The sequence below is a fragment of the Dysidea avara genome, chromosome 7 (assembly GCF_963678975.1).
Source record: "Dysidea avara chromosome 7, odDysAvar1.4, whole genome shotgun sequence".
Lineage (NCBI taxonomy): Eukaryota > Metazoa > Porifera > Demospongiae > Dictyoceratida > Dysideidae > Dysidea > Dysidea avara.
The window spans coordinates 29500319-29526276 of NC_089278.1; the positions used below are offsets into that span (position 1 = coordinate 29500319).

A 25958-nucleotide genomic window follows, 5' to 3' on the forward strand; every position below is an offset into this window, starting at 1 on the left:
CATATGATAGCATACCAGCCCTATTCTGAGGGCAGCTGCCCATCCACAGTAGTGGAGAGACTGACAAACAAATTCCATTGTTAACACGAGGTGCATCACGTGTTTTAAGATCATGTGCGAATTAGGGGGCATGCCATACTAGAATGTAATAATGAAAGTTGAGGTGGCAGTGATTTGGTAGAAGCAGGAGGCTGAGCTGATGAGAAACAAGGAATCTACTTTGTCTGGCCTTATCGTTTACTGTGATTTAATAACGTGCACTACTCCAGCTTGTTTCAGTATTTATTATCGATGTGCTATGGTCCCTACTCTAGTTGAAAATTCCAAATTTTTCTGTGTACTTGTTTGCTAACTTTTTTGTAAATAGTTATCATGACTGGTGAATCCACGCATATTGCATCTGAAATGGCACCGTGTGCCCCAGCTATATCAATTATCGTCTGAAAAGTGAAGTATCCATTACGCTTTGTTATCAGCTATGTTCAACCTGTTACACAGCATTTCGGATCAAAAACTGCTTGAAAAACACTCTGCAATCCATACATACTGAAAGAAAGAAATGGTGCCACGCCTTAGTTATATCATCTGACTATTGAAGCACTTGACCTAGTTATATCTGAGGGTCAGGTGCTTCCATCACATATACTTTTAAATTGTTGTTTCTTGTTTTTTTTTTTTTCATTTACTTGTTGTGTATTGAAAAAAAAATCAATTATCGCCTGAAAAGTGAAGTACCCATTATGCTTTGTTGTTGGCTATGTTCAACCCATTATTACACAGCAGTACGAATCAAGAAAGTGTTCGAAAAGTACCTCTGCAATCAAAATAGCCACTATGAAAAATAAGGATGATTTCCATTACGAAGGGAAGCCATCACGTGCTACCACCAAATCGACAGTTTTTGCTGTCAGCAAAGATGAATGGGACACTAAGGAGGACACTGGTAAGTCCATAAAGAATGCATTGTACGTACTGCGCTATGCCAAAAGGCACATCAAGCTCTTGGGCTGAAGCGATGTCGAACAGTGAAACAAGCCCGTAGCCCTAGCTGTTATCGAGTTACGCTTGTCTGAAGGCATCAGTCAGTTACTTACTCAACCAGTTACTCATTCAGTAGAAAATTCCGTTAAACATTATATGCAATATATATTTTTTAAATTCTTCAGCAACTTGTTGAAAGTGTTTCAAGTTGATCTGAAGGCTTGTTTGGGCTTAGTTTTACCTCACCAATACTGCCTCATTGTCATTAGTGGCTGGTTTTTGGATGATGTTATTTTGTGGGCCACACCTACTCCTTTGTGGTCCCTACTATACAGTACTAGTTACCACAACCAGCTGTAGCCGCCGATTAAGAGAAGCACCCACTCAAATTTTTTGATTTATTTATTTATTTGTTATTGCTTTACAACAAGATAACAGAACTGATTAAGATGGATTGTACAGAAATATATGTAGTGGTGTTGAGGGTCAGATGGCAACATGTGCCAACTCCCCGGTTAATTACTTAGCTACTGTACATGTAAACAATATACAAAAACACATACTTAGCTACACAAATGAATAATATTTACAAGGAAGGAGCCCTTAGACTCGGGTCTAGAACACTTACAACAGGGACACAAGTAATGGAGGGTACAATTGTTGTTTACATCGAAATTGTTGATGAAATGATTCCAAAAATAAGTTTTAATTGCCTTTTGATTTGCCTTATAGGGAGAAAGGTATTAGTTGGAATTAATCACTGGGAGAGAATTCCATAATCTGGGTAATCTGTGCCAATAGGAGCTATTGATTAAGTTGGTGGAAGAAAATTGTGATGAAGTTTAGAGCCAGCTACATGATCTGATAGGATTGTTACTAAATGATACGAAATCCCGTACGAAATTGAGTATGTTTAAAGCGAGGTGTAAAGTGATGACATCAATGCGGAAAAACATTTACACTCGAAAACTAATTAGTTAGCCGTACGGTATGCATTAATAAGTTCATGCATTCCAACTTAATCCCACGATCAATGATCAGCTAGCTAATAGTGAAGTTGTGCCACTTGTGACATCTCGAGTGCTGCCGTCCTTAGTTCATCCTAAGCTTACCGGGTGCAGCAGCCAAGTTCAGTTCTTCGTCGCGGATACATTAACTAGAGTGAGTTGAATTAAGGTCAGTATGTAATTAATGTAGTATGAGAGTCAGTACGTAGCGAGGTACGTAGCTGGGCGTGCGATCGTCACTGCGGTAAATAGCTACCGGCTACAATTGACGCGGGTCAGTGCGGGCCTATACTAGTAGCAGTCAGAGTCAGGAAGTGCTGATGTTTCCCAACAGTCAACACCGAGCAATTAGCTAAGGTAGGGTCCGCAATCCGAAAAATCAACTTTCACAAATCGACCCCCCTACCATTGTGGGATGTTCATTGTAGTATCCCATTGCTAGATCCACCATGAAACCGGAGGCACGGTTGTTGTCTTCAAAGAACTATCGATTTTAGTATTTCGTGAGATGCAAAAATTATTTTTAAAATTTCAGGCTCCATACAAAGAACAGGATAGAACTTGCTGCTTAGCTAGATATTATCTAGAGGTAATGTAGTTAAAAAGTACGCACAGTAATAAGCAAATGATTCACTGGGTTCCCGGCACAGGGTTGCTTTCTCTCAAAAAGCAGAAAACGAAACACGAATTTTCGAATTTAAACTGCCCTACCAGCCAAGACAAGAAAAGCCAACTCTTCCTCATAGTGATGTGATAAGGTTGGATGCATAGTCTGTCTATGCTGTTAGTTTGGAAAGGATCTGAGACTTCTCACCATCTGGGTGAAAACGTCAAAATTTTCGTGCGTCATTTCAAGGGATTCTCTCAATGGTACCGAAGTGCTTTCCGGTACTTCTGATGCCACACTGGTCACTTAATTTTGTTTAGAATGATGATAAATGATGGTTCAAAACGTTTGGCAGTAGTAGTAGTTGGTGTTTCTGTGATTTCATATGATGCAGTATACCTGCAGCTCCACCCAGCTCGAATAAAAAATAAAAGATTTGTACATTTTTCGGTTTGTTTTGGGATGTTTTGCAACATAATGGTGATGTAGGGTGATCTAGTGAAGATTTGAAGCTGCTGTAGAGCGTTAGAGGTGAAGTCAAATTTGGACGATTTTGCTGCCTCCTTTGATGCATAGCTTAGAGCGAGGCGTGGAAGCTGTGGATGAAATAATAATTGACAACCGCTGTTACCAAACGTTCAGGGACATCTTTTGCCATAGTTTTAGTCTATAATTAATGATTGTTGTGGTTGCAGAAGCGCTGGAAATGGGTAGAATTCGCAACACAATTCTTTGATGCTGCACAAAAATTTGACGCTCGTCACCCAGATGGTGAGAAGTCTCAGATCTTTTCCAAACTAACAGCATAGACAGACTATGCACCCAACCGTATCGAAACACTATGAGGAAGAGTTGGCTTCTCTTGCCCTGGGTGGTAGGGCAGTTTGAATTCGAAACTTCGTATTTCTTTGTCTGTTTTTTTCAAAGAAAGCAACCCTGTGCCGGGCACCCAGCAAACCATTTACTTATTTCTGTGCGTAGTTTTCAACTACAACAACTCTGGATACGATTTGGCTAAGTAGCAAGTTTCATCCGGTCCTTTGTGTTGAGCACGAAATTTTAAAAATAAATCTTGCATCTTGTGAGATACTGAAAATGATATTTCTGTGAAGACAACAATCGTGCCTCCGGTTTCATGGTAGATCAAGCAATGGGATACTACAATGAACATCCCACAATGATAGGGGGATCGATTTGTAGAAGTTGATTTTTCGGATTGCGGACCCTAGCTAAGGTGCAATTCCTAAGACCGGGACACCATTGGCAAGGGGTAGTCACCTCCATACCACCAATTGATGCACTTGCGACCGGGATCAAGATTTAATCAAGTGGACAAGGGGTATTTTTGTAGTGAATCAAGCGATCAAGGCGTCTGCAAAAGTGGCGATCAAGCACTTTTGGAAAGCTAATTTTGAGCAACACGAGAATTTACTAAGCTTTTACGGTTGACGATCAAGAATCAAGGCTCTTGGAAAGATGAAATCAAGTGATCAAGGCGATATTTTGGCGATCAAACTTTTTGATCCCGGTCGCGAGCGCATCAATTGGCGGTATGGAAGTGACTACCCCTTGATTGGAGAAGTCAGGCTAGGGATGGATTTTTTTCAAACCCCTTCTATAGGTATTTGTCCCATTTCACTTTAGGTCAACGATTTTCACTTAGGTTCCCTGGTTCGTGGTGAGCACCTACTAATAATTTGAGAGCCTCACTAATGTATAAAATAATTAATGACATGGTAGATATTAATGTACACCAACAGTTTAGACCAAGCAACACCACAACTAGAGGTCACCATCAAAGATTTCTGCAGTTGCCAACAAGGGTAGATGCTTATATGAACTCCTTCTTTCCTTTTACAATAAAATTATGGAACCAACTAGATTATCATATTATCCAAGCTCCATCTCTTGATTTATTTAACAATTATATAAATTTGTAAATAAGTAGCTAACTACATATGTACGAATATACTCATGATTGAGTTTGTACATTAACAAATATATATATATAATAATATTATTTATAGTGACCGTCACTACCATGTGGTGACATTCATACTCATAGTATGTACACATTGAGCTGGATCCCCATAAACATTTAACAACTTATGGATGGAATTACATATGATCTTGAAATTTGGCTCATTTGTAGCACTGCTTAACCTGCTAAAAATCTTTTCATTCAAGTCTCTAACGCAATATTTACGGCCAATCAAATTTTCACCATACATTATTTCCTATGGGGAAGCCATAAGTACAGTGTCCATTACAACCCTTTTCCAAACTTGTAATTGAGCCATACCATACGTGTCTGTTGTTGACACCTTTACTGCCACCAATCATCTGGTTGGCTGAAATGTTAACGCTCTTGAGAAAAAAAATCTACTTATAATTTTTAGCCGTTTTTCAGGATCTATCTCAACTTGTACATACTGCACTAAATAGTGAGGGTCAATCACTGCAAGAAATTAGTGAAGGTCACTACTTAATAATAGTGAGTATATTGTGGCAGAAATTACAGTATGTTTTACTGGTAGTGACAGTATTCCAGCAGGGGCCCTAGTGGGACATTTGCTTCACGGAAGTGTCAAATCCCTACTTGATCCCCACCCATCCTGCCCATACTGGGGAAGTTGGGGCTTAACATTAATAGGTGCATTAAACACCACTGTGTGACGTGCCGAACTGATCTCAACTGGTAAATCACACTGGTTGAAAGATTGTAAAACTAGCTAGCTATATTCACTCTCATCTTTGAGCCTATGTGGTATCAGCTCATATACATTAGTAACTCATACTAGCTATACAGGTCAGGAACACTGAAGTATAACCATCTTGGCTGGCTAAGTCTTCATACGGTACGGTAGTACTGTTATATTGGAGGTTTGGGTCTTTCTGGCAAAAAAAAACAACAAAAAGCAAAACAGCTTCACGGGCTTGATTTTTCACTGTTTGATGTCACTTTGTCCTGAGATGTGCTTTTTGGTATACCACAGTATGTACAATGCACGCATCATGGGCTTACCTTTGTTTTCTTTTGTGTCCCATTTCTTTCTGCTAACTTTCCAGGGCATAGATTCGTGGTAGTGCAGTGCATGGCTTCCCATTTGCAAATGGGAATTGTCCGTATTTTCCGTGGTGACTGGATTGATTGCAGAGACACTTCTAATACTGTCCTTCATTTTTGTAATGCTGTGTAACGGGTTGAACACAGGTGAAAGCGAAGCATAATGACCACTTCACTTTCAAGTCAGTAGTTGATTACTGGGGTGTGTGTTCAGTCAAAAAACATTAACTTTAGCACCATTCTTTTCTTTGATGTGGTATGTGCAGGTTCACCAGTCATAATAATGTTACAAAAAGTAAACAAACAAGTTTAAGGAAAAGTTAGGAATTTTAAGTTGGATTAAGGATCACAGAAAAAAGTAGAGAAACCAGGAAGGTCGCCTACACCTGCAGATATACTAGTAAATAATTAATCCCTGTACAATGTTCACTACTATGTCTGCAGGTGTAGATGTCCTCCCTAGTTTCCCTACTCTTTTCTGTAATCCCTAAAATCGAACTTAAAATTCCTAATCTTTCCTTATACTTGTATAAATATTTCATGAGATTATGCAAGCCCAGTGTCAAGATGGTTGTTGAATTCTTGAAACAGTGTAAATAAAATACAAAAACACCCATTTGTAACAAATTAGCTAATTAACCAAAAAAATAAGCAGTTGGATAAATCAGGCTACTATTTTAATTGTACTATACACAAGTTCTGTCACTTGCACTCTTACAATAACAATGTTTGCATGGTTTAGATTTTGACCTCGGTAGCTTTGCATTCCCTCAGTTACCAGTACCACTGTTGCCTGCATGCACAAGCAATTATATTTAACACTGGTAGTAGGCATTCCATTATCCAAGATATATTATTTTATTTTCTCTTTATATTCCCCAATGCAACTCTGGCACTAAACAACAACACGAGTTTAACATTGGATTGCTCTGTCATCCAAGCTCCAATATGGGTGAAAATCGCTATGGGATTTGTCCACACGCTGATCATCATGGAAATCCTAGTTTTATCATGTGCATTACACCTAAGAAAGTTTTGTGTCATTTTGTAATCTTATAAAGCTTTGTAATGTATGTAGAGTACTTTGAAACTTTAAAAAATGTACTGTTGGATGGAAGGTATTCACTAGTGCATATGTACGTAGTTACATTGCTCGAGTTAGCAATTTTCAGCTACAGAACAATTTTTAGATGGTTGTGTCACCAACTCATAAATATAAATATACAGTATATATATATATATATAAACCACTTCAAAGTCAGCATAACACTGCCTTCACTTTAGGTGTTGTTGCATCATTGTGACACCTTCACTTTAGTTGTTTATACCTTTATAAGTTGTTAATTTTTACTTACTTGAGGTAGCCACGCCTATTGCCTATGCATGGGTATACACCATTGTATTGAAAAGTGTGCAGTAGGGCACTGTAATGGAACATACAGCTGCCATACTACAGCAAACATTTTGATACTTGGATAATTGGAAGTTTTGGATTATACTGTAATGTAGAGGTGAAACACATTTGTTCACCACAAAGCAAACAAAGATCATTGAGATTCAATAAACTCTGAAGTTACACATACAAACTTGCAGCTGCAGTTTCAAGACAGTCCAGTTTGCTGGATAGTTTCCTAATTAATGCCATTTTTTTCCTTTTAAATGTATGGGGAACCCCGGAGAAAAAAATGTACTTTTTTTTCAGTTTTAGTGCACTGTGCATGCATGTCATAGTAACCAATTCAGCTCAACAAACTATATATTTCTGAGATCGACAATCAATACTCTATCTATTGGGTATATAAAAAAGCATTTTACCAAAATTTAAAATGTTGGGCTGGAATACCTATAATACAACTGAACAATGGATGTTGATAAACAGTACTGTAGTTTAATTATTACTAAATAAGTTTTGTGTGCATTGTTTGTCATGATTTGGAATTGATGGGCAGTGGACCTGGATACCCAACCGGATCCATTTTTTTTGGAATCTTATATACTTCACAATGTTTGTGATGTACTCATCTAAATGCCAAGGTGTTTGCCCTTGCATGGTCAGACCACCTTTTCTCCTTCATAGTGCCTCTCATGATGCCTCCATTGCATTGCATCTAATCTATTGTAAGCTGCACCTCTGATAAAGTGTCTGTATTGGCAAACTGACTTAATAGCATAGGCCATCTACAACTGATGACTCATACTGCATGATGAGTACACTAGTCTTTTATGCTGAATTTTGTGTAAACAATGTTGACTAGGCTAAACTAACTATTCAAGGAAGTGGCTTCAGTGACTACAATTGCTTGTAACTCCAGGAAAAAGCTACTGGCTACACCAGCAGCTTAACAAACAGACTTCATGTGTCATATGGTGTACAAAGGTGATGACTTGTTGTAATTCATATCCCTGAGGTGTGAAGAATGAGTGGCCTACAGTATGCAAGACAGTATTTTAAGCAGTCCAGACCCATTTTTCTTGCCCCTTTTCAGAGTAGCTATGAACTTATTGTGTAAGGCATCATGACAGAAAAAAATGGTCTGGTCATGTGAGACTATATAAACCATGACTTATGGATATTGAACATAAAAACATTGTGAGTATAAAATTCCAAAAAAGCTGTGTCTCCCGGTCTCTGTGCCAGTCCACTAACCCACTAGTGATCACTTGTTTTCCATACAAATGATGGAAAACCTACGATTAAAACATATTTACTGGTAATTAAATACATACAGGTAGTAAAGTTAAGCCAAATATGGTAATATCATAGTGTACTATGGTTACAACACAAGAACAGGGAACTAAGACCTGGGATGGCTTTATCCTTGAAAGGTCTTAGTTCCTTTTCTAATTGTGTTATAACCACAACAGACTTCCACTACATTCCTCTGTGTGGGGCACAAAATGGTTATCATTAAAAGCAACAGGAAAATAGCAAGCTGCCCTATATTTAGAACCATGTTAACTTAATTAATACTCTCAGTTCCATAATTATTTAGAATTACATCTCAACAGAATGGAACTACTGTAATCATGAATTTTAGCACCGCTCATGACCTACAGCTATGTAGCATGCAGTAATAAAACCAGCACCACAAAAACACACAGGCAGTGATTTACAACATCAAACTTCAAACTGTTGTATGATGAGTGCTAAATTTCATCAAAGTCTTATGTCCATATGTGTATTGGCTGCCAAGTAAGCAGTGTGATGAAGAAAGAATGCAGAAAGATAGGCAGACAGATATGTAGATTAGCTACATATCTGATAAAGGAGCAAGCTTGTCAAGTAACTGTAGGTACATGGTCTACACTCTTGTTGCCAGTAATAATATATGTAGCAGTTTGTAGTTGTAAATGTGGGACCAGCAATCACACAGTCAGTTAGAAGCCATGCAATGATGTATGTGCTATGATCTGATCTTAAAACATAGCTATGAATACATGTTTATGTAATGATAGCCAGATCACTTGCGCACACTACACTGTTTATGTTATCAATTGAACATGAATACATGTATTGGGTGTCTATAGTATTTAATCATTGTGTAACATTAGTAAGTGATGATCATGAATAGCCTTAAATCTATTAGCTAAACTACAAAAGAAAGGAAACAGAAATCTAGCTGAACACACAATTATGTGACCTGCAGCTTAGCAAACATCATTCTGTTTGTGCATTGAAAATACAATGTGGAAAAAAATGCTTGATACGAAAATTACTTACATGCATGTTTTAATCATATCAATAAGATTCGAATTGATATAGCATATATACAGTACCACTTGTTCATGGAGAGGAAGAATATCTTTGTTTCACCTCTGTACTATAAAGTGAACACTTCTGTACCATAAAGAAAACGCGAGTTACATCAAGAGTACATAATGATAAAAAATAAGATAAAGTGTCTTACTGGAATAGACCGTATTCCAAATGACATCACACAAATTTTCTAGTTGGGGGACTCCTATAATTTTCGAGTATTATCCCCAATGGTGATCTAGGTTTTGAAGACTGATATAGAGGCTAATAAACAAGCTATCAAGGAAAAACTGCCAGGTTTGGTTATTACAGCAAAGAAACAATAGTATTTCTTTTAAACTTTGAAAAAACCAACTGAAAATTTTTAAGCTGGCATTAGCGAATAGATTTTGTACCCTTGTAACTGTACCTACTAGTTTTAAGTCTATATCTTCTTCCAGCATTGAATAGTGATTTGAATCTTATTAAACCCCATTGGAACTCTCACTCGAAATTGTTAGAATACCTCAAATAGCCTCAGCCATTTTATTTCATAACGTCATTTGGAATATGGTCTATAGACTCCCAGAATTCATCCCAAAAGGCACTGAGTCAAGTGATGATGCAACAAGCCAATGTGCTAAATGCTTTTTAAAGAAGGTACTGATGTTTAGTCCCATTGACACCAATCAACAAACCTTTCCCTTGACTGTAAGTGTTAAAATAAAACAAAAATATCCTAAAGTTTACTAACAACTTGACTCAGTGTGTTTGTAAGGGTTATATTGATAGTTGGACAGTCTCTCTTATTTTTATTAGCTATTATGTACTCTTGGTAGGGACCCGCCGATTATGCTCATAATTTTACCTATTATGCTATGCTGCACTGCTCAAAAATTTACCTATTATGCTTAAATTTATGCTCAATACTTACCTATTATGCTCAAATTATGCCCAATTATTTATGCCTCAGTTCCCATGCTCTGCTAATAATTTCCAGTTTATGGATAAATAATAAGTGGCTGAAGCACAAACCTACTTGTCAAAATGCATATCACAGAAAAGAACGATATACTCTAATAGAACAGTCAGTTATGTGATTGTTCTATTAGAGTTACTGACTGCTCTATTAGAGTATATCGATCTTTCTGTGATAGCTATTTTTATAAGCAAAAATTCATACTATTACAACATATTCTACCTATTATGCTAGCATTATGCTCAATGCTTTCAGGCACCTATTATGCTCATTATTATGCCAGCATAATCGGCAGGTCCCTAACTCTTGGTTACATGTATAATGTGTTTAATTGCATTGCAGTTACTTAATGAGAATCTTTCTAAACTTTCTTGCTTGTACATCAAGGTATAGTTTTGGTCTATATTCTTTCATACTTACTGTAAGCATGGATGAATATAGACCAAAACTATACCTTGATAATGAATTAACTAGTTCATGGTAAACACAGTGTGACAAGTCCCAACTTAATCTGTTGGCTGTTGTGCTTGTGAGATTATTATGATTGATCAAATAAATTCCTGTAGTTTATTTGTAAATTTGCTGTGCAAATCAATAGTTTTGCTGTTTTCCATCAGTATAATTATATAACTCCAAGAGTATCCAAGAGATAAGGGAGATTTTTATTTCTAGACAACAAAGAAGTTATAAAGAAATCCACACAAAACAGCCAAGCTGTGAAGAAATGGTGTGGCCTTAAAATATGGTGAAAAAAGTTGTGAAATCAGAGGTGGTGGCTAAGAAATGGCAGCAATGATGTTAATGTTAGTGACTCTTAACAATGCACACAGCCATTATTAAAATTTATTAGTATTAAAATCATTGCAGCCATTTCTTGGCCGCCACCTTTAATTTCACAACTTTTTCATCCAAGCTTTTTAAAGCCCGTACCATTTTTTTACAGCTTGGCTGTTTTGTGTGGATTTCACTACCTTTTGTAATTTATGAGGCCCCAAAATTAGCCTATGGCTGACTTGGGATTTGTTTTACTAACAATTCTTCTTTTCTATAAATACAGACACAATGATGATTATCATGCATACAGTACGATAGTACTATATAGAAAAACCACAAATATTTGGACATGTCCCATGAAAAATATCACCCAAAAACCAGCCTCACTATTCCCTGATGATGATGAAGCAGTATTGGTTATATAGGTAAAACTAAGCCCAGACAAGCCTAAATTCAGATCTACCCAAAATGTTTTCAACAAGTTGCTATGAAATTAAAAAGGAATTTTCTAGTAACTGACTGACTGACTGATGCCTTCAGACAAGTGTAACTCGATAACGGCTAAGGCTACAGGCTTGTTTTTTTCACTGTTCAATGTTGCTTCAGCTGAACACATGCTTTTTGGCGTACCACAGTGCATACAATGCATTCTTCATGGACTTGCAGTGTCCTCCTTTGTGTCCCATTCATCTTTGCTGACTGTGAAAGTTGTTGATTTGGTGGTATGGTTTCCCTTTGTAATGGAAATCATTTGCATTTTTCTTAGTGGCTACTTTGATTGCAACGGTACTTTTCAAAAAGTTCTTGATCCGTAATGTTGTCTAACGGATTGAACATAGCTGACAATGAAGTATAATGATGGATACTTCACTTTTCAGATGATAATTGATAGCTGGGGTGTGCGGCACCATTTCTTCCTTTTGATATGATATGTGTGGGTTCACCAGTCATAATATTTATTTTACAAAAAAGTTAACAAACAGTATACAAAAAAATTGGAATCTTAATTAGACTAGGGACCATAGCACATCGATCAAAGTATTGAAACAAGCTGGAGTAATGCAAGATATTAAATCACAGTAGAACAATAAGAAGTGTTACATCCCTACCATGCATTTCCATTATGGTATCTTGAGCACAGTAGGGATATAACTCTTCTTATTGTTTTACTGTGATTTAATATTGTGCACTACTCCAGTACTTTTTATCGATGTGCTATGTATTGATGTGCTATGGTCCCTACTCTAGTTGAATATTCTAAAATTTTTGTGTACTTGTTGAAGACAGACTCACAAATGTATGATTTACTTCAGTATGTGGTAATATGATTGTAGTACTCTAATAGAGTGCACATTTTGTTTTGAAAGTAGAGCATACATAGAATGTTCTCGAACAATCTAGTACTTCTATTGGTAGTTAGATCTATGAAATTACAAACCTTTATTATAAACATTTATAAAGTAGAAATTAAGTGAGGTGATCAGCAAAGATACAGCAGTGGTTTAGTGGTTAACTATGTAAGTATTAGGTATGAACATTTTTGTACACCTTTTTAACCTCACAGTGACTGCTCTGTTAGAGTATCTTGATGCTGTGGGTTTTTGCTTTATAACTTTGTAGCTGTAACTCTATTACTATTCAAACTATCAAAAGGCACTGTCACAATGATCAGCCTATGTACATACCAATTTTCAAGTTATTCCCATGTTCAGTTTACTCTGTAGCCATGACAGAAGTTTGATTTTTTGTGAATAAATGCTCACAACTTCTTGAATATTTATTGGATCCATAACAAATTTGCTACATGAATTCAGCTTTATATGCTCTTCATTTGTGTGAAAGATCGAGGCAATCGAATTCCAACTTTACGTTTTATAGCAATTTTTGCAAAGTGTGTGAAATAAATCGAAGCCCTGTGCCTCCCTAAAGCTTAAGAAAAAATGAATAAATTAAAATGAAACTTTGAACACCCATATCTTGCAAATTGCTGTTGTGAATTTAATCAAATTTGCTGTCTGGCCTACCCTTCCTGACGGACAGCTATAATGCCATGGCACTATGCAAGCATGAAAAGGCTATTTTCTTATTTCCTGTCAATATACTCATGGTGTGGCACACTGGTATTTTTGGCTGCACAGTTAGTGTGTCTTGATTTGAGAAAATATAAGCTAGTAGGGTTTCATTCAGCAGGACACATATGCGTACATTTATTGAGCTAGGGTACTATCATTCCATATTAAGATAGTACATTATGCCATCTAAAATTCAGAGCAGCACAGGTATATTATCAACATATATTATACAGCTACGCAAAATGTGAATCTTTTAATTGTAGAACTGTTAGACTAAATGCTTGGTTATGCTTTTCATGAATCAGAATCATGATTAAGTATACTAGCAGTGTTGATATATTGGTTACATCACCAGGACCAGGTGTATTCTCACTGTACAGAGTGGCCTCAACACTGTATGATGTGAAGTGCTAGAGAGGTGTTTATATAGCCATACATTGTGACAGTGCTCGAATTGTAAATTTATATGAGGGTATACTACAAGGGCAGATACAGGATTTTGCTAAGGGAAGGAGGGGCACACAGGTACTGGAAATCATTCCACTCTGCGAAATGCAAAGCATGAGCTTTCTAGGGGCCTGGGGACATCAGTGCTCCCCCAGGAAATTTTGAAAAATTAACATTCTGAGATGGAATTTGGTGGCAATATTGACTGAAATTTGTTGATAGTTCAACACTGGAAGTGTGAATGCTAATACTATAGCTACTGAACTAAAAAGCCAAATTATAGCTATAGTGTAAAGACCTAGGCTTCTTCTTCACTGCTTTAATTTGCTGCCTTTCATCATCATCAGCTGATTCATCACCAATTATACTTCCTTGGTAGACACATGCAGTCTACAGTAGAGGGGGTAGATTTTGGCTAATGTACATTACATGCAAAATTAACTAGCACTTGTTTAATTCTAATTAATGCACCCCACGAAAAGAATTTTTTAGGATTGTGGGATTAGCTTCCTTGGGGCTTGAGAATCACGTTACACCAAGTAAGAATGTATTACTATGTAGTAATTAATGTTTCATGGATGTTCTTTGCTGAGGGGTACTATAGCTACACTGTAGCTACCTTATACTTAGCTAGGCTATCAAGGTATACTAATTTACAAAAATTGTTATCAAGGTATACTTCGTATACCCCCGTATACCCTCAATTCGAGCACTGCATTGTGATTGGTTTGTTTAGTACAAGAAGTATACATGTACTGTGATGATTTATACATGTATACTACGACCCTTCATGTACAGGTGTTGCACTGGTATTGCCATGAGTGAAACATTTGATAGTGACATTAATGTCACACAAGTATCAGAAATCAGCAATGATCTTGAGGTTGTAAGTGAGACCAAACTTGATGTTCCAACACCGTGTAATAGGAATGAACCATGTAAAGTTGACATAAAGGTTCCAATGGACTCCATATCCGTGAACTATGAGGATAAACAAAAAGAAAACTCCAACTATGTGATGATTCACAGCCCTAGAACAGTTGTTCCTTTTACACCAACTCAAGTTTCTAAAGTTTTGAAGTGTCGTTTGTTGGTAACCTTCATATTGATCATCTGTGCAGTGATAGCATTGTACCAAATTCCAATTATTTTGTTCTATACAACTATACATTCACAACTTTCTGACTCAGATATTACTGATTATGTGGATTTTAAAAGCTGCTCTGTTACTGTTAGTGAATCATAACTGTATACAATAATAATAGCATTTTGTGTATGACTGGTATCATGGCTTCATAGTGTATACTTAAGTATAATTTGGCATTGCAGATCATTATATGTCGCTCACTTTTGGTGAGTTTAGCAATCCTTACTGCAAAGGGATTGTTGGCAAGCTCATCAAAAAGCAAGTGGCATAAAAGAGAAGGCAGCACATGCAGGTCTAATTTTTGACAGTCTGAATTAATTTTTCTGTCAGATTTGTTGTTAGTATATCCTGTTTTTTGTCAATAAACATTTTAACCAAATTTTAAAATATGATCTGCTGACTGATCGTATTCTTGTGCCTCTTTGAAATCAGATTAGCATTATGTCTTTGTACTGTATGTATGTATGTTTAGCTTGATCCTGCAGAGGAGCAAACCGTTGAATTACTACTGGAAGAATGTAACAATACAATGACAGGATTTGGTGATGATCTAGATTGTGATGAATCAGTAATTACAGGGCTATCAGTAATTTTTACAATTGGATGGTACATGGAGAACACAGAGTGTTATTATGATTCATTGTCTTTTTTCTGCAATGCAACACTTCTACTGTGTAATGGTAATAGTTCTTCGGTAGACCTGACTGAAGAGTGTGAAGAAGTTAGAGATAAAAAGTGTGCTTCTGCGTGGAGAATAGCAGACAGTTTTTTCAATGAGACTGTTCCAGATTGTATGAGTTACAGTGAGGATGGAAATCTGACATTTTCAAAAGCTCCTTCCCTTCCATGTCCAAGCAACTTTGATCATTTTTGTGGCTCAACATGTTTACCAGTGTGTGGTGGACATTACTTGCTCACAGACATCACTCTGAATCTTGTCTTTTATGTGCTAGCTATTATCACTGGAGTTATTAGTTTAATTGGAGGAGTGATCACCCTGATAGCTTGTTATTATAACTGGCATAAAATGTAAGTTTCAACATTCTTGAACCTCTGTGTTTTGTTGTGTTTATTCCACTGTGCAGTATATTATGCACTTTGCTTTCATGACTTTTTAATAAATGTTATGTTTCACATGAACATAGTACATTTCACAAAATGCATATTTTAGAACAAACACTATATCTTGTAAGTGGCCAAACAAGTATAAAGATGTGGATATCAAAATTTATTACAAAAAGTGATATACAGATTCTGTTGTTACTTTGCTGTATTATCATAAAGCTACTATTGAGATTTTGATTTTGTATAGGACATGATATCAATTGATGTTATTAATATATGGATGCTCTATTAGAATACATGCTTGACTGCTATCTGATTGCTCTATTAGAATATTTTAATAATATAAACTTCATAAGAATGCTTTCATGTAACCCCTGTAGATCCTTTCCTGAAAAATGAATGTAAGTTTAATGTTTCTAAATTTAAAGGTGAAATAGGGGGTTCTAGCAATAAAACATAGAGAAACAAAAAAATGAATGATGGTGGCTAGTCTGTGTGGGAAAATTGTCAACAATTTCCCACATAGACTAGCTATGTACACCATCATTTTATTGTTTCACTACTATTAACTATCACAGGAATCCTACTCACTTCTAAATTTATAATATTGTAAGTGTGACTACGTGTATCTACTCCATCTTAAGCACTTCAAACAGTTTTTGTAGTGTCTTAACTCTGCTCTTCTAAGGAAAGTGGTGATATGAAAAATTTATGCCTTGGTATGGTTTCTTTACATGAATAAGAAGACGACCATGTAATTGAAGATGAAAGGAATGGAGAAGCACAGATTTGTCAGAATCAGAAAAGGCACATGCCACCTGAGAGTTTGTTATTGTGGCATGAATTGGTGGCCATATGCTGCTTTATTTGGTCTCTAGCCTAGTGACTGTGGTCAGGCAGGAAGGTGAACAGGTTGGTATTTAAGTAGGCAGATACAGGGCCGCCCACAGGGGGGGGGGCAACTGGGGCATTTTGCCCCGGGCCCCAGCCTGAAAGGGGCCCCAGGAGGCCCCATGAAGGGCCCCCTGAATACCTGTTTAAAAGATCGATATACTCTAATAGAGCAGTCAGATCTAAATACTCTAATAGAGCAGTCACAGTATTCTTCAGAGGAGCAGTGTAGCAAGCTTATAGATAAGGAGATATGGTTGGTGACGGGTAGTTATTGTCATTGCCAGCAGGTTGTGACCTTTTTTTTTTTTTGGTCTTCACCTTACAACTTGGGTCAAGGGCCCCACTTTAACTCTTTGCCCAGGGCCCTTAATTTCTCTGGGCGGCCCTGGGCAGATAGGCAGACAAAAGTTTGAGTTTAATGATTTTTTAATGTCCAACATCTGGCTGACTGTATGTTTTTAACACTGTAATTGATGTAAGACTATTTCATAAAAATGATTTCAATGCATGTAATATTTCTACAGTGTATGAATGCAACATTTTTGGTGGCACCTGTCTTTTTATGGGGGAACCTTGCAAAACAATACTACATGTTGTTACTCATTTACTTTTGTGCTGCCAAACTAAACTGTTCCGGAAATCTAAATTTCAAAGGAGATTTTCTTTATGACCAACATGATAGCATGATGATGTTTATGACTGATGCATGTATTAATGATGTAACATCTGGTTTCAGATTGCAGTTTCCTCAGATATTTATTCTATACAATACTTCAATATGGATTGTATTTGGTAAGTGTGCAGGATATTGTTACGAATACTTTTACATGCATTATATATTTCAACAATGACACTAGTTGTACAGTTTAGTAGTACATTAGATATTGTTTGCCTATGAAGTCAGCATGTGGGGCATGCCCTATCTATAGTGGGTCTGGGGGCATGAAAATTTTTGCTGAGATTGAATTTAGTAATATTTTAGATTGAACTTTATTGAATAACCTTTTAAGACCATTAAACATTTATGATTTGTAATGCACATACCACTGGTGGGCTTTGCTAATTATTAATAATAACATCATTGCAAGCAAGCAGTATGATTTGAGTTAAAGTTGAATTTTGAGGGGTCCAGGCCTAAACTGATGCTAATAAGAAATAACACTAAAATATGTGACCAGATTTTACAAAACCGATCCAAATCACACATCAGGCAAAATCAAACTAACATCACCATTTGATAGCTACACCATTTTGACCCTCAGTACTACTTAAACTACTCGAGGCCGGTTTAACAGATGTCTTTTCTGAGTGGTGTGGATAGCTTGAATGGCAGTATCTGGCCTTGTGAAGGACCTGGCTTGGTAAGAATCAGTGGTTTACTGGTGGACAGCCTGATAATGTTGGCCAGACGTTTTTTCTGTTGATTATGCTACATATCAGCCACTAAAGAGCCAGCATAGCCCTGTAATCTCGTGTCTGGACTCCGATCATGGTCTGCCTCCATTTTGAAGTCTATCTCTTGTCACCCACCACCCCTTTGTGAGCACTCGTGATACTACTTCACTCGTCCAACTGCTCAGATTTTCTACCTTGTTTGGTGGAAAACTCTACAAGCAGCTACAAGTACTGGAAGCGGTCTGAAAGATTGATGCATCTTTTGTGTAAATTTCATACACGTGCTTGCTAATGCTATCCTTCGCAAATTATGCTGACTTGAATTCTTTAAAACCTTTTGTCTCTAATGTGTGATTTGGATCGTTTTCCCAAAATCCAGTCACATATACGAAACTGCAATAAGCAATAATCTACGTTTCATCTGCCCTCAAATACCTACATTCATGGAATGCATGTACTATTAGAGCATACATGTATTATTCTACATCTATAGGATATAGTTATTTATGTAACTATGTTTGGTAATTTTCTGATTCATACTGTAGCAATTGCATGGTATCACCAATTAAAGGCGAGTTGTACTTTTGTCAATTAATTTAATGAAGAACTTTATTGTATATGCATGAAACATACAAATAGTGGTCATATTTTGTTTGTTCTCTAAAGCTAGGAAAATGTAGAACTTGATCAAGTATAAGGGTGCAGCCCACAGACTGTGTAGCTCTGTTAACTTTATGCATTCTTAAAATTTCACTAGCATTAAAGTTTTAGTTGTACATGTTTATCAACTCAAGTGCCAAGTAGCTACAACTGAGACTACATATTGTACCAAAAGAAGTCAAATAGCATTTCAAGAAGAACACATTTCATGTGATTCATGGCACAGAAAAGGTATAAAGTTTTATAACTTCTAAGCAATTGGTATGGCAAGATGTTTGGCACAATGGGTGAAGAAAAAAAGAGGTTCAGTTTCAACATGCACACTACATGGTCTTTGTTCCTTACAATTTAGAAAAAGTGTTGATAATGAATGTTCTATTAGAGTATAGTTGACTGTTATATTAGGGTATTTTATTTTACTAGTTTTACCTCTGAAATATAATTTTAACCCCTATTGTGATTTCTAGAAGAGATTACTTCTTCCCTCCTTGCTATTTCCATCTTTTCATTGTCTTAAAATGCAATTGCATCGGTACAATATATATAGCTAGCACTCAGCAAAATTTTGGAGGGGCATCCCATACACCTCCCTAAATCTTCCCTTGTTGCATCCCTGTGAAAGAAAAGGAGTATGCAGTGTCAGAAAGTTTGTATGACTAGTGATTCTATGTAAGATAGTTAATTATGTCAAAAGTATAGAAGGTTGAGAATACTTATTTTGCTACTGCACAAATAGACCGTGTTCCAAATGACGTCACACGAATTTTCTATTTGGGGTACTCTTATATTTTTACCAATGGTGATCGAGATTTCGAAGATTGATATAGAGGTTAACAAACAAGATATCAAGGCGAAATTACCACGTTTGGTTATTACAGCAAAGAAACAATAGTATTTCTTCTAACCTTTGCAAACCAGCTGAAAAATTCTAACCCGGCATTAGAGAATAGATTTTATACCCTTATAACTGTATCTGTTAGTTTTAGGTCAATATCTTCTTCCAGGCTTGAATAGTGATTTGAATCTTATTAAGCCCCATTGGAACTCACACTCGAAATTGTTAGAATACCGTATAGCAGGAAAGTTTGGCAGGGATAAAGTTTGGTGAATTTGGAGAATGACCAGCTATTTGCCAAACTAAAACCATCCAAATTTTCCCATTTGTCCACTTTTAATATTACGTAAATTGGAATAAATATGCATCTTGGGAATCTTGAAGCACGAGTCCGTTAAGAACTAAGGCAAACTGAGCAGTCAACTCCATCAAGAGAATCTAACCTACTGGATTATTATTATTCAAGTCTACCAGTTGGGCACTGGAGGGTTTGCACAGAAGGCAGGCAGCCTTAGTATATGACTGAGATGCTTCAGATCCCAATGGACCATTATGTAAGGTGATAGCTACCATTGCTGCAGTAAATGAAAAGCTCGATGAAAAGGTCAGCGCTGCAAGCGTCTGCCGTATTTCTCCATGGAGGGATTTCACTGCAGCTACTGCTAGCGGGTCATGACCATTTCCATGCAGTTTCTAGCTCTCTCAGTGCCCAACTCTTTACCAAGAACGATCACTTTGTATAATATGGAATCCATGGATCATATCGTCTGTACAACAAAGCTATGTCTGCTCATCCTCACGGCATGCTAGTCCATGCAGTGGCATCACCATGATAAAGAATGCTGGTATGCGGCTCAAGAAATGAAATTAATTAGTGAAGCAGCGCTGATTCTTATCAATTCGCCAAAATTTATTCCCACCAAACATTCCCGCACATCATTTTTCAAGTGAAAGTCAAATGTGTCGCTTACAGTTTTGGCTATAAAATTCCTGCTAAAGTTTAGAATGATACTTGATGGTGTTACATAGATATACATGTATATTATATGCAAACACTATGACTATGTGTGTATAGGACTTTTTGTATTGTGTTTTATGTATATGTATTATAAATTTAATTTCAGTGGTCATAGAAAATCTACCAGTTGTAGTGGGGAAGTCATTAGTTTGCTCAGATAGAAACTCCTGGATAGCATACAATAAACCAACCAACTTCTGTCAAGCTCAAGGTTGGTGAACATGCATAGATGCAGCTTATGTGTACAAATCAGAAGGAGCAGTTTTGCTACAATTTTATTTCACTTGGTATCTTGATTTCAGCAAAAATAGAACATCTGCAATTTGAGATTCAAGAATGCATCTTGTACACCTAAGTACTATTAATCAGGGGCTTAAAAAGGGCTAGTTGTCGCCAGAAAGCTAGTATAAAATTAATGGTGATTGGGCTTGTTATAAAAAAACTTGGAGACAAAAATAGCCAGCTGCACTACCGAAAAGTATAAACTCAAAGTTATATATACTTATGTGTTGTACATCTTTACTCTTTTACAATTTACTACAGGGATTTGACTAAAAGTACCGACAAGATCCAATCTTGATAAATGTTAATAGTTATTTTCAAAAATTTTCCATTTCATGGTCTACTCTTTGATTAAAATTGTCTTATGTTCCAAACAATTTTTTCTTGCAGCCCAAATTACTTTAAAATTAAATAAAACAAGGCTTTTATGTATGTAATTATATACGTAGTTCTTATTTTTAAATTTTGTCCCTTCAGCTTGGCATTTTCTTTCAAATCTGAAATATTTCTCTAAAATTGCTTCCAGATTCTATCTTGGAACACTTACATTCCCTCAAGGAGTATACCCCAGACTCCACTAGTTAATCAGAAATTCCTACAGTTTTCCCTTTTACTGGCATTTTCTTCTCAATACTTTAACTGTTTGGACAATCATGGTAATATACAGCTCAGAAAGTACTTACTTCAAACACTATGTGTACCCCTGGTCTCAGGTTAGAGAAAGTTGTGAAAAATAATTATTTTAGCCATTGCTACGTAATAATACAGAGGTGTACATGTAGCTATAGCTATCACAATTGCCAATAAGCCGCATACCAATTAACAATAATAAAGCCTCACTTTCAATTTCTTCAATATATGGTAATCACCTGTTAGGGATATTATATTTGGGTGCTCTATTAAGCAATAATTATACATTTTACTCACTGCACAGTCAACTTCAACAGTTATCTTACTAGTAAGTTGATGAAGAAGAATACTAGACTAGTTATAAGAGTTTGCTGTAAATATTTAGGCTACATTATCACCACATATGCTGTAAATTAGCAAGAAGACATCCTAATAGAACGCAAAAGGACTGTAAATAGTGAATTTTTAAATTTTACCCAACTTTTCCTAAGTTGAGAAATAAGTTTTTGGTACTGACATACCAACCACTGTTCGGCTGTTCCTACCCATAATTTTACACAAATTAGTACTTTACTTTGTTCTCTCAGGAACTGCGTGCCCTATAAAACCTGAACTTAAAAAGACTAAAATCATACAGTACTGTATAGTAGGGACCACAAAAGTTTGGGTGTGGCCCATGAAAAAAACATCACCTAAAAACAGCCTCATGCACTTTTCCCTGACGACAATGAAGCAGTATTGGTTAGGTAACAACAAGCCTTCAGATCGACTGGAAATGCTTTCAACAAGTTGCTATGAAAAATATTTTCTACTGACTGACTGAGTAACTGACTAATGCCTTCAGACAAGCGTAATTTGATAACGGCTAAGGCTACGGGCTTGACGTTTTCACTGTTCAACATTGCTTCAGCTGGACACGTGCCTTTTGGCATACTGCAGTACGTACAATGCATTCTTTATGGACTCACCAGTGTCCTCCTTTTTGTCTCATTCATCTTTGCTGACAGCGAAAGGTGTCAATTTGGCAGTAGCACATGATGGCTTCCTTTAGTAACAGAAATCATCTGTATTTTTCATAGTGGCTACTTTGATTGCAGATGTGCTTATTGAACAGTTCTTGATTCGTAATGGTGTGTAACAGGTTGAACATATCTGACAGCGTAATGATGGATACTTCACTTTTCAGACAATAATTGATAGCTGGGGTGTGCAACATCATTTATATCCTTTGATGCAATATGTATGCATGGATTCACCAATCATAATAGTTTTATTTTCTTAAAAAGTTAACAAACAAAATATGTGACTGGGCCTGCGATAATAGGGCATGTGGGCACATGATTTTTGCCTACTTTTTCAAACTTCCATTGTACATAACTTTTCGTACAAGTATGGTATGGCAATGACATTTTCAGCTCTTAGTAAGCATTTATGTGACGTTATGATGCAACTTACAGAATGCAAATATCCTGTTCCAATACTGAGATATGACCTGTAGAGTGACGAGGTGTAGTTTGTGCCCACATGCCCTATTTTCGCAGGCCCGGTCACATATTTGGAATTTCCAATTAGAGTAGGGACCATAAAATATCAATAAAAAAATACCAAAACAAGTTGGAGTAGTGCACGATTTTATAGGGAATTTAACACTTCTTGCAATTTCGTAAACGTGAATGCGTATGCATGCATGTTTTTATAAGTGATTTATCTAGTGTCACAATGGTGGTGAATACCCATAATATCGTGCCTCACACTGCTGTACACACAACAATTTTTTTTAACAAGGTGGTAGTATAGGTTATTTATTTCACTTCTAGAATAGCATGATACCAACAGACATGCATGCACAACCACAGAACACATTTCACACGAATTTGCAAGAAATTTTAAATTTCCTGTAAAACAATAAGAAGTGTTATGTCCCTACTGTGCATTTCCATGTTAGTATAGTAGCATACCGTAGAGCAATACAGTAACAAAGTGTTCACACTATTCTTATTGACGCACTACATACATGTGAGCAACATTGCACTACAAAACCCACAATACATAGTAAATGTTACATACTAAGTTATGTCTTCAGGACATCCTCGGGGGGGGGACGTAGAAGGTCAATCCATGCTCTAATTTTGTCTTGGCCTGTAGTTATTGCAGACTTCCTTAGTTCATGGCTCTTTCTTCCAGCGGTCCCCAGAGTGTAAAACTGCTTACAAGGATCATCATCCTCCAACACAATATGGATAGTGTTTGTTTTGGGATTCTGTTCAAGCTGCAATATTGGAATTTTGCTGGAAGAGCTGGATAGTGTAGGGTCATAACCACCTACTGGTAGATTGTAAGGGCTTGGGCTAAGAACTTCTGTCTTTGGTTGGCAATTGGGAGGATGGTAAGCTTCACTAGATCCCTCACTTAGCATGGAGCTGCAATTCTGGTTATGTTCAATACCATTTACAGCACTGGTGGTAACCAAGGTTGTTGTAGACCTTGATACTGGTAGCTGTTTAATGTCATTCTTCATACAAGTTGTGACAGAGTAGATATCACAGGCTACTGCAGGTGTCTCATTCTTGGAAAACACTTCTGAGTTGCAAAAACGAGTGTCAATTGTGCTGCTATCTCTAGCATTCTCTGTAGTGCAGGAAAGAATTGAAATATGAAGGCTAGTTGTAGAAGTTGGTTGGGGTAGAGGAAGTGGGCCTGAGAGCAAATACCCCAATCTGGATTGGACAGCTGTTGGTCCATCACCACGGACTACATGGTCCTGAATGAACTGCCAATAGTAGTCCGCCACTATGAGAACTAATATGGAAAAATTCTCATCACTAGTTACTGGATGAGCCTGTGTTAGTCCTTGTAAGTAAGAGAACTGATTGAGGTGAGTTCTGATGGAGTTTCGAACTGGTGCAGCTAGCTTGGGTACAATCAGGACAGAAATAGGGATCTGACTTCCATTCAATGTATGAATGGAGATTGTTGTGACAGCAAACCTTGTTGGCATAGAAATGTGCTCACCAAAGGAGGACACTATGATGAGTTCATGTCGGATTGGTTGCAGTTGTAGAGTGTCGGCCAGCTGTTGGGTAATGAATGAGCGTTGAGCCCCTTCATTGAATAGGATATTACCGTCAACAGTTGTTGAGTTAGCTGATACATCCACAATGGCAGTTTTGAGGAGGCAGACACTAGTGTAAAATGCAGACAATGGTGCAGGGGTCATGGTGGTAAATGAACTAGTGACAGTAGAATTTGTAGATGTCATGGTTGAATTTGTGGAAGATAATGTAAATTCTGTAGGAGTTGGTACAGGTTCAGGTTGTGACTGATTAGGTGGAGGTGCATCTACATTGGTGGTGAAGGCATGACAGAGGCTAGTATGATGTTTCTTATGACACTCACAGCAACGAACTTAGAGGTGCATTGAGATACTTTATGCCCTGCCAGACAGTTGAAGCACAAACCAGCACTCTTCACAATGTCAAGTCTTTTTTGGGGGGATGTATCTGAGGTACATGAACTGGTTTTGTGCATACCTTTACAGAATACACACACTGGGTCTCTCTTTGGTATATCATGAGTCTGTGGTGTCTTGTAGGTGTCTGTATAGAAGGATGCTATGGTTGGAGTAGCATAGCCTCGAGTGTCGGAGTGGTTGTGTCCAGTAGGTAGACCAGCCTCAAGGATGTGTATTTCTTTTAATACTCTAGTAATAATTCATCGATTGTCCACTTGGTATTGTAGTGATCACGGGCCATATTCATCTTAACACTAGGAGGTAGTTTTCTCAGAACAGAAGTGGTTAAAAGGACTCCATATGATTGGAATGACTCGCCTACTGCTGATAGTGCTCTGATGTGGCTTTGCAAAGTGTCATAAAATGTCTGTAAACTCTCTAAATTGTTAGATGGTGGCAGCACATTCAACAATGCACCCATATGAGCTTCTATAGCTACTAACTTGTGATTCTGTCTCTGGCAGGATAGCTGCTGACACTTCAGGTTTGTAATTGTTGTTGATTCTGTCGAAATCAAATGTGGTGCATCATTCACTGAGGGTGAGGGGGTGGGAGGCCGACTTCTTGGCGATTGACTGGCTTTCTTAATGAATTCCATCAAAAGTGCTATCTGTTGCTCTAAATTACTCTGATAGGTGTCAGCATCACATATTTCTGCTTCTAGTTTCTCTTCCTCCAGAATTGTTTTAGCAATGGCTTCATCTAATTCGGTGATCTGTGCAAGTTTCGATTTTAATTGTTCAACTGTGGTAGACACCAGTACTCTTCTTGATTCAGGGACGGATTCTGTGCTCACGGTTTCCAGTTCAGCAGAGAGCGCCTCTTCAACTTTCCCCGTCAGCTTCGTTAAG

General features: G+C 37.1%; 1 protein-coding gene and 1 long non-coding RNA gene across 3 annotated transcripts in view; one reads left to right on the top strand and one right to left on the bottom strand.

Moving 5' to 3' along the window:
• LOC136262300 (uncharacterized) overlaps nt 1-25958 on the bottom strand; it is an 89530-nt gene that overhangs the window by 12094 nt on the left and 51478 nt on the right. The window lies entirely within an intron of this gene.
• Nucleotides 2009-25958, top strand: part of LOC136261305 (uncharacterized) — a 29402-nt gene continuing 5452 nt past the window's right edge. The window contains exons 1-5 of one of the 2 annotated variants that reach the window (XM_066055280.1): nt 2009-2157; nt 14469-14901; nt 15290-15846; nt 17513-17568; nt 20791-20895. In XM_066055280.1, coding sequence (XP_065911352.1) covers nt 14488-14901; nt 15290-15846; nt 17513-17568; nt 20791-20895 — 1132 coding nt within the window. In that variant the 5' untranslated portion in view covers nt 2009-2157; nt 14469-14487. The remainder of the gene's footprint in view (nt 2158-14468; nt 14902-15289; nt 15847-17512; nt 17569-20790; nt 20896-25958) is intronic. The other variant, XM_066055281.1, reaches the window with a different exon arrangement.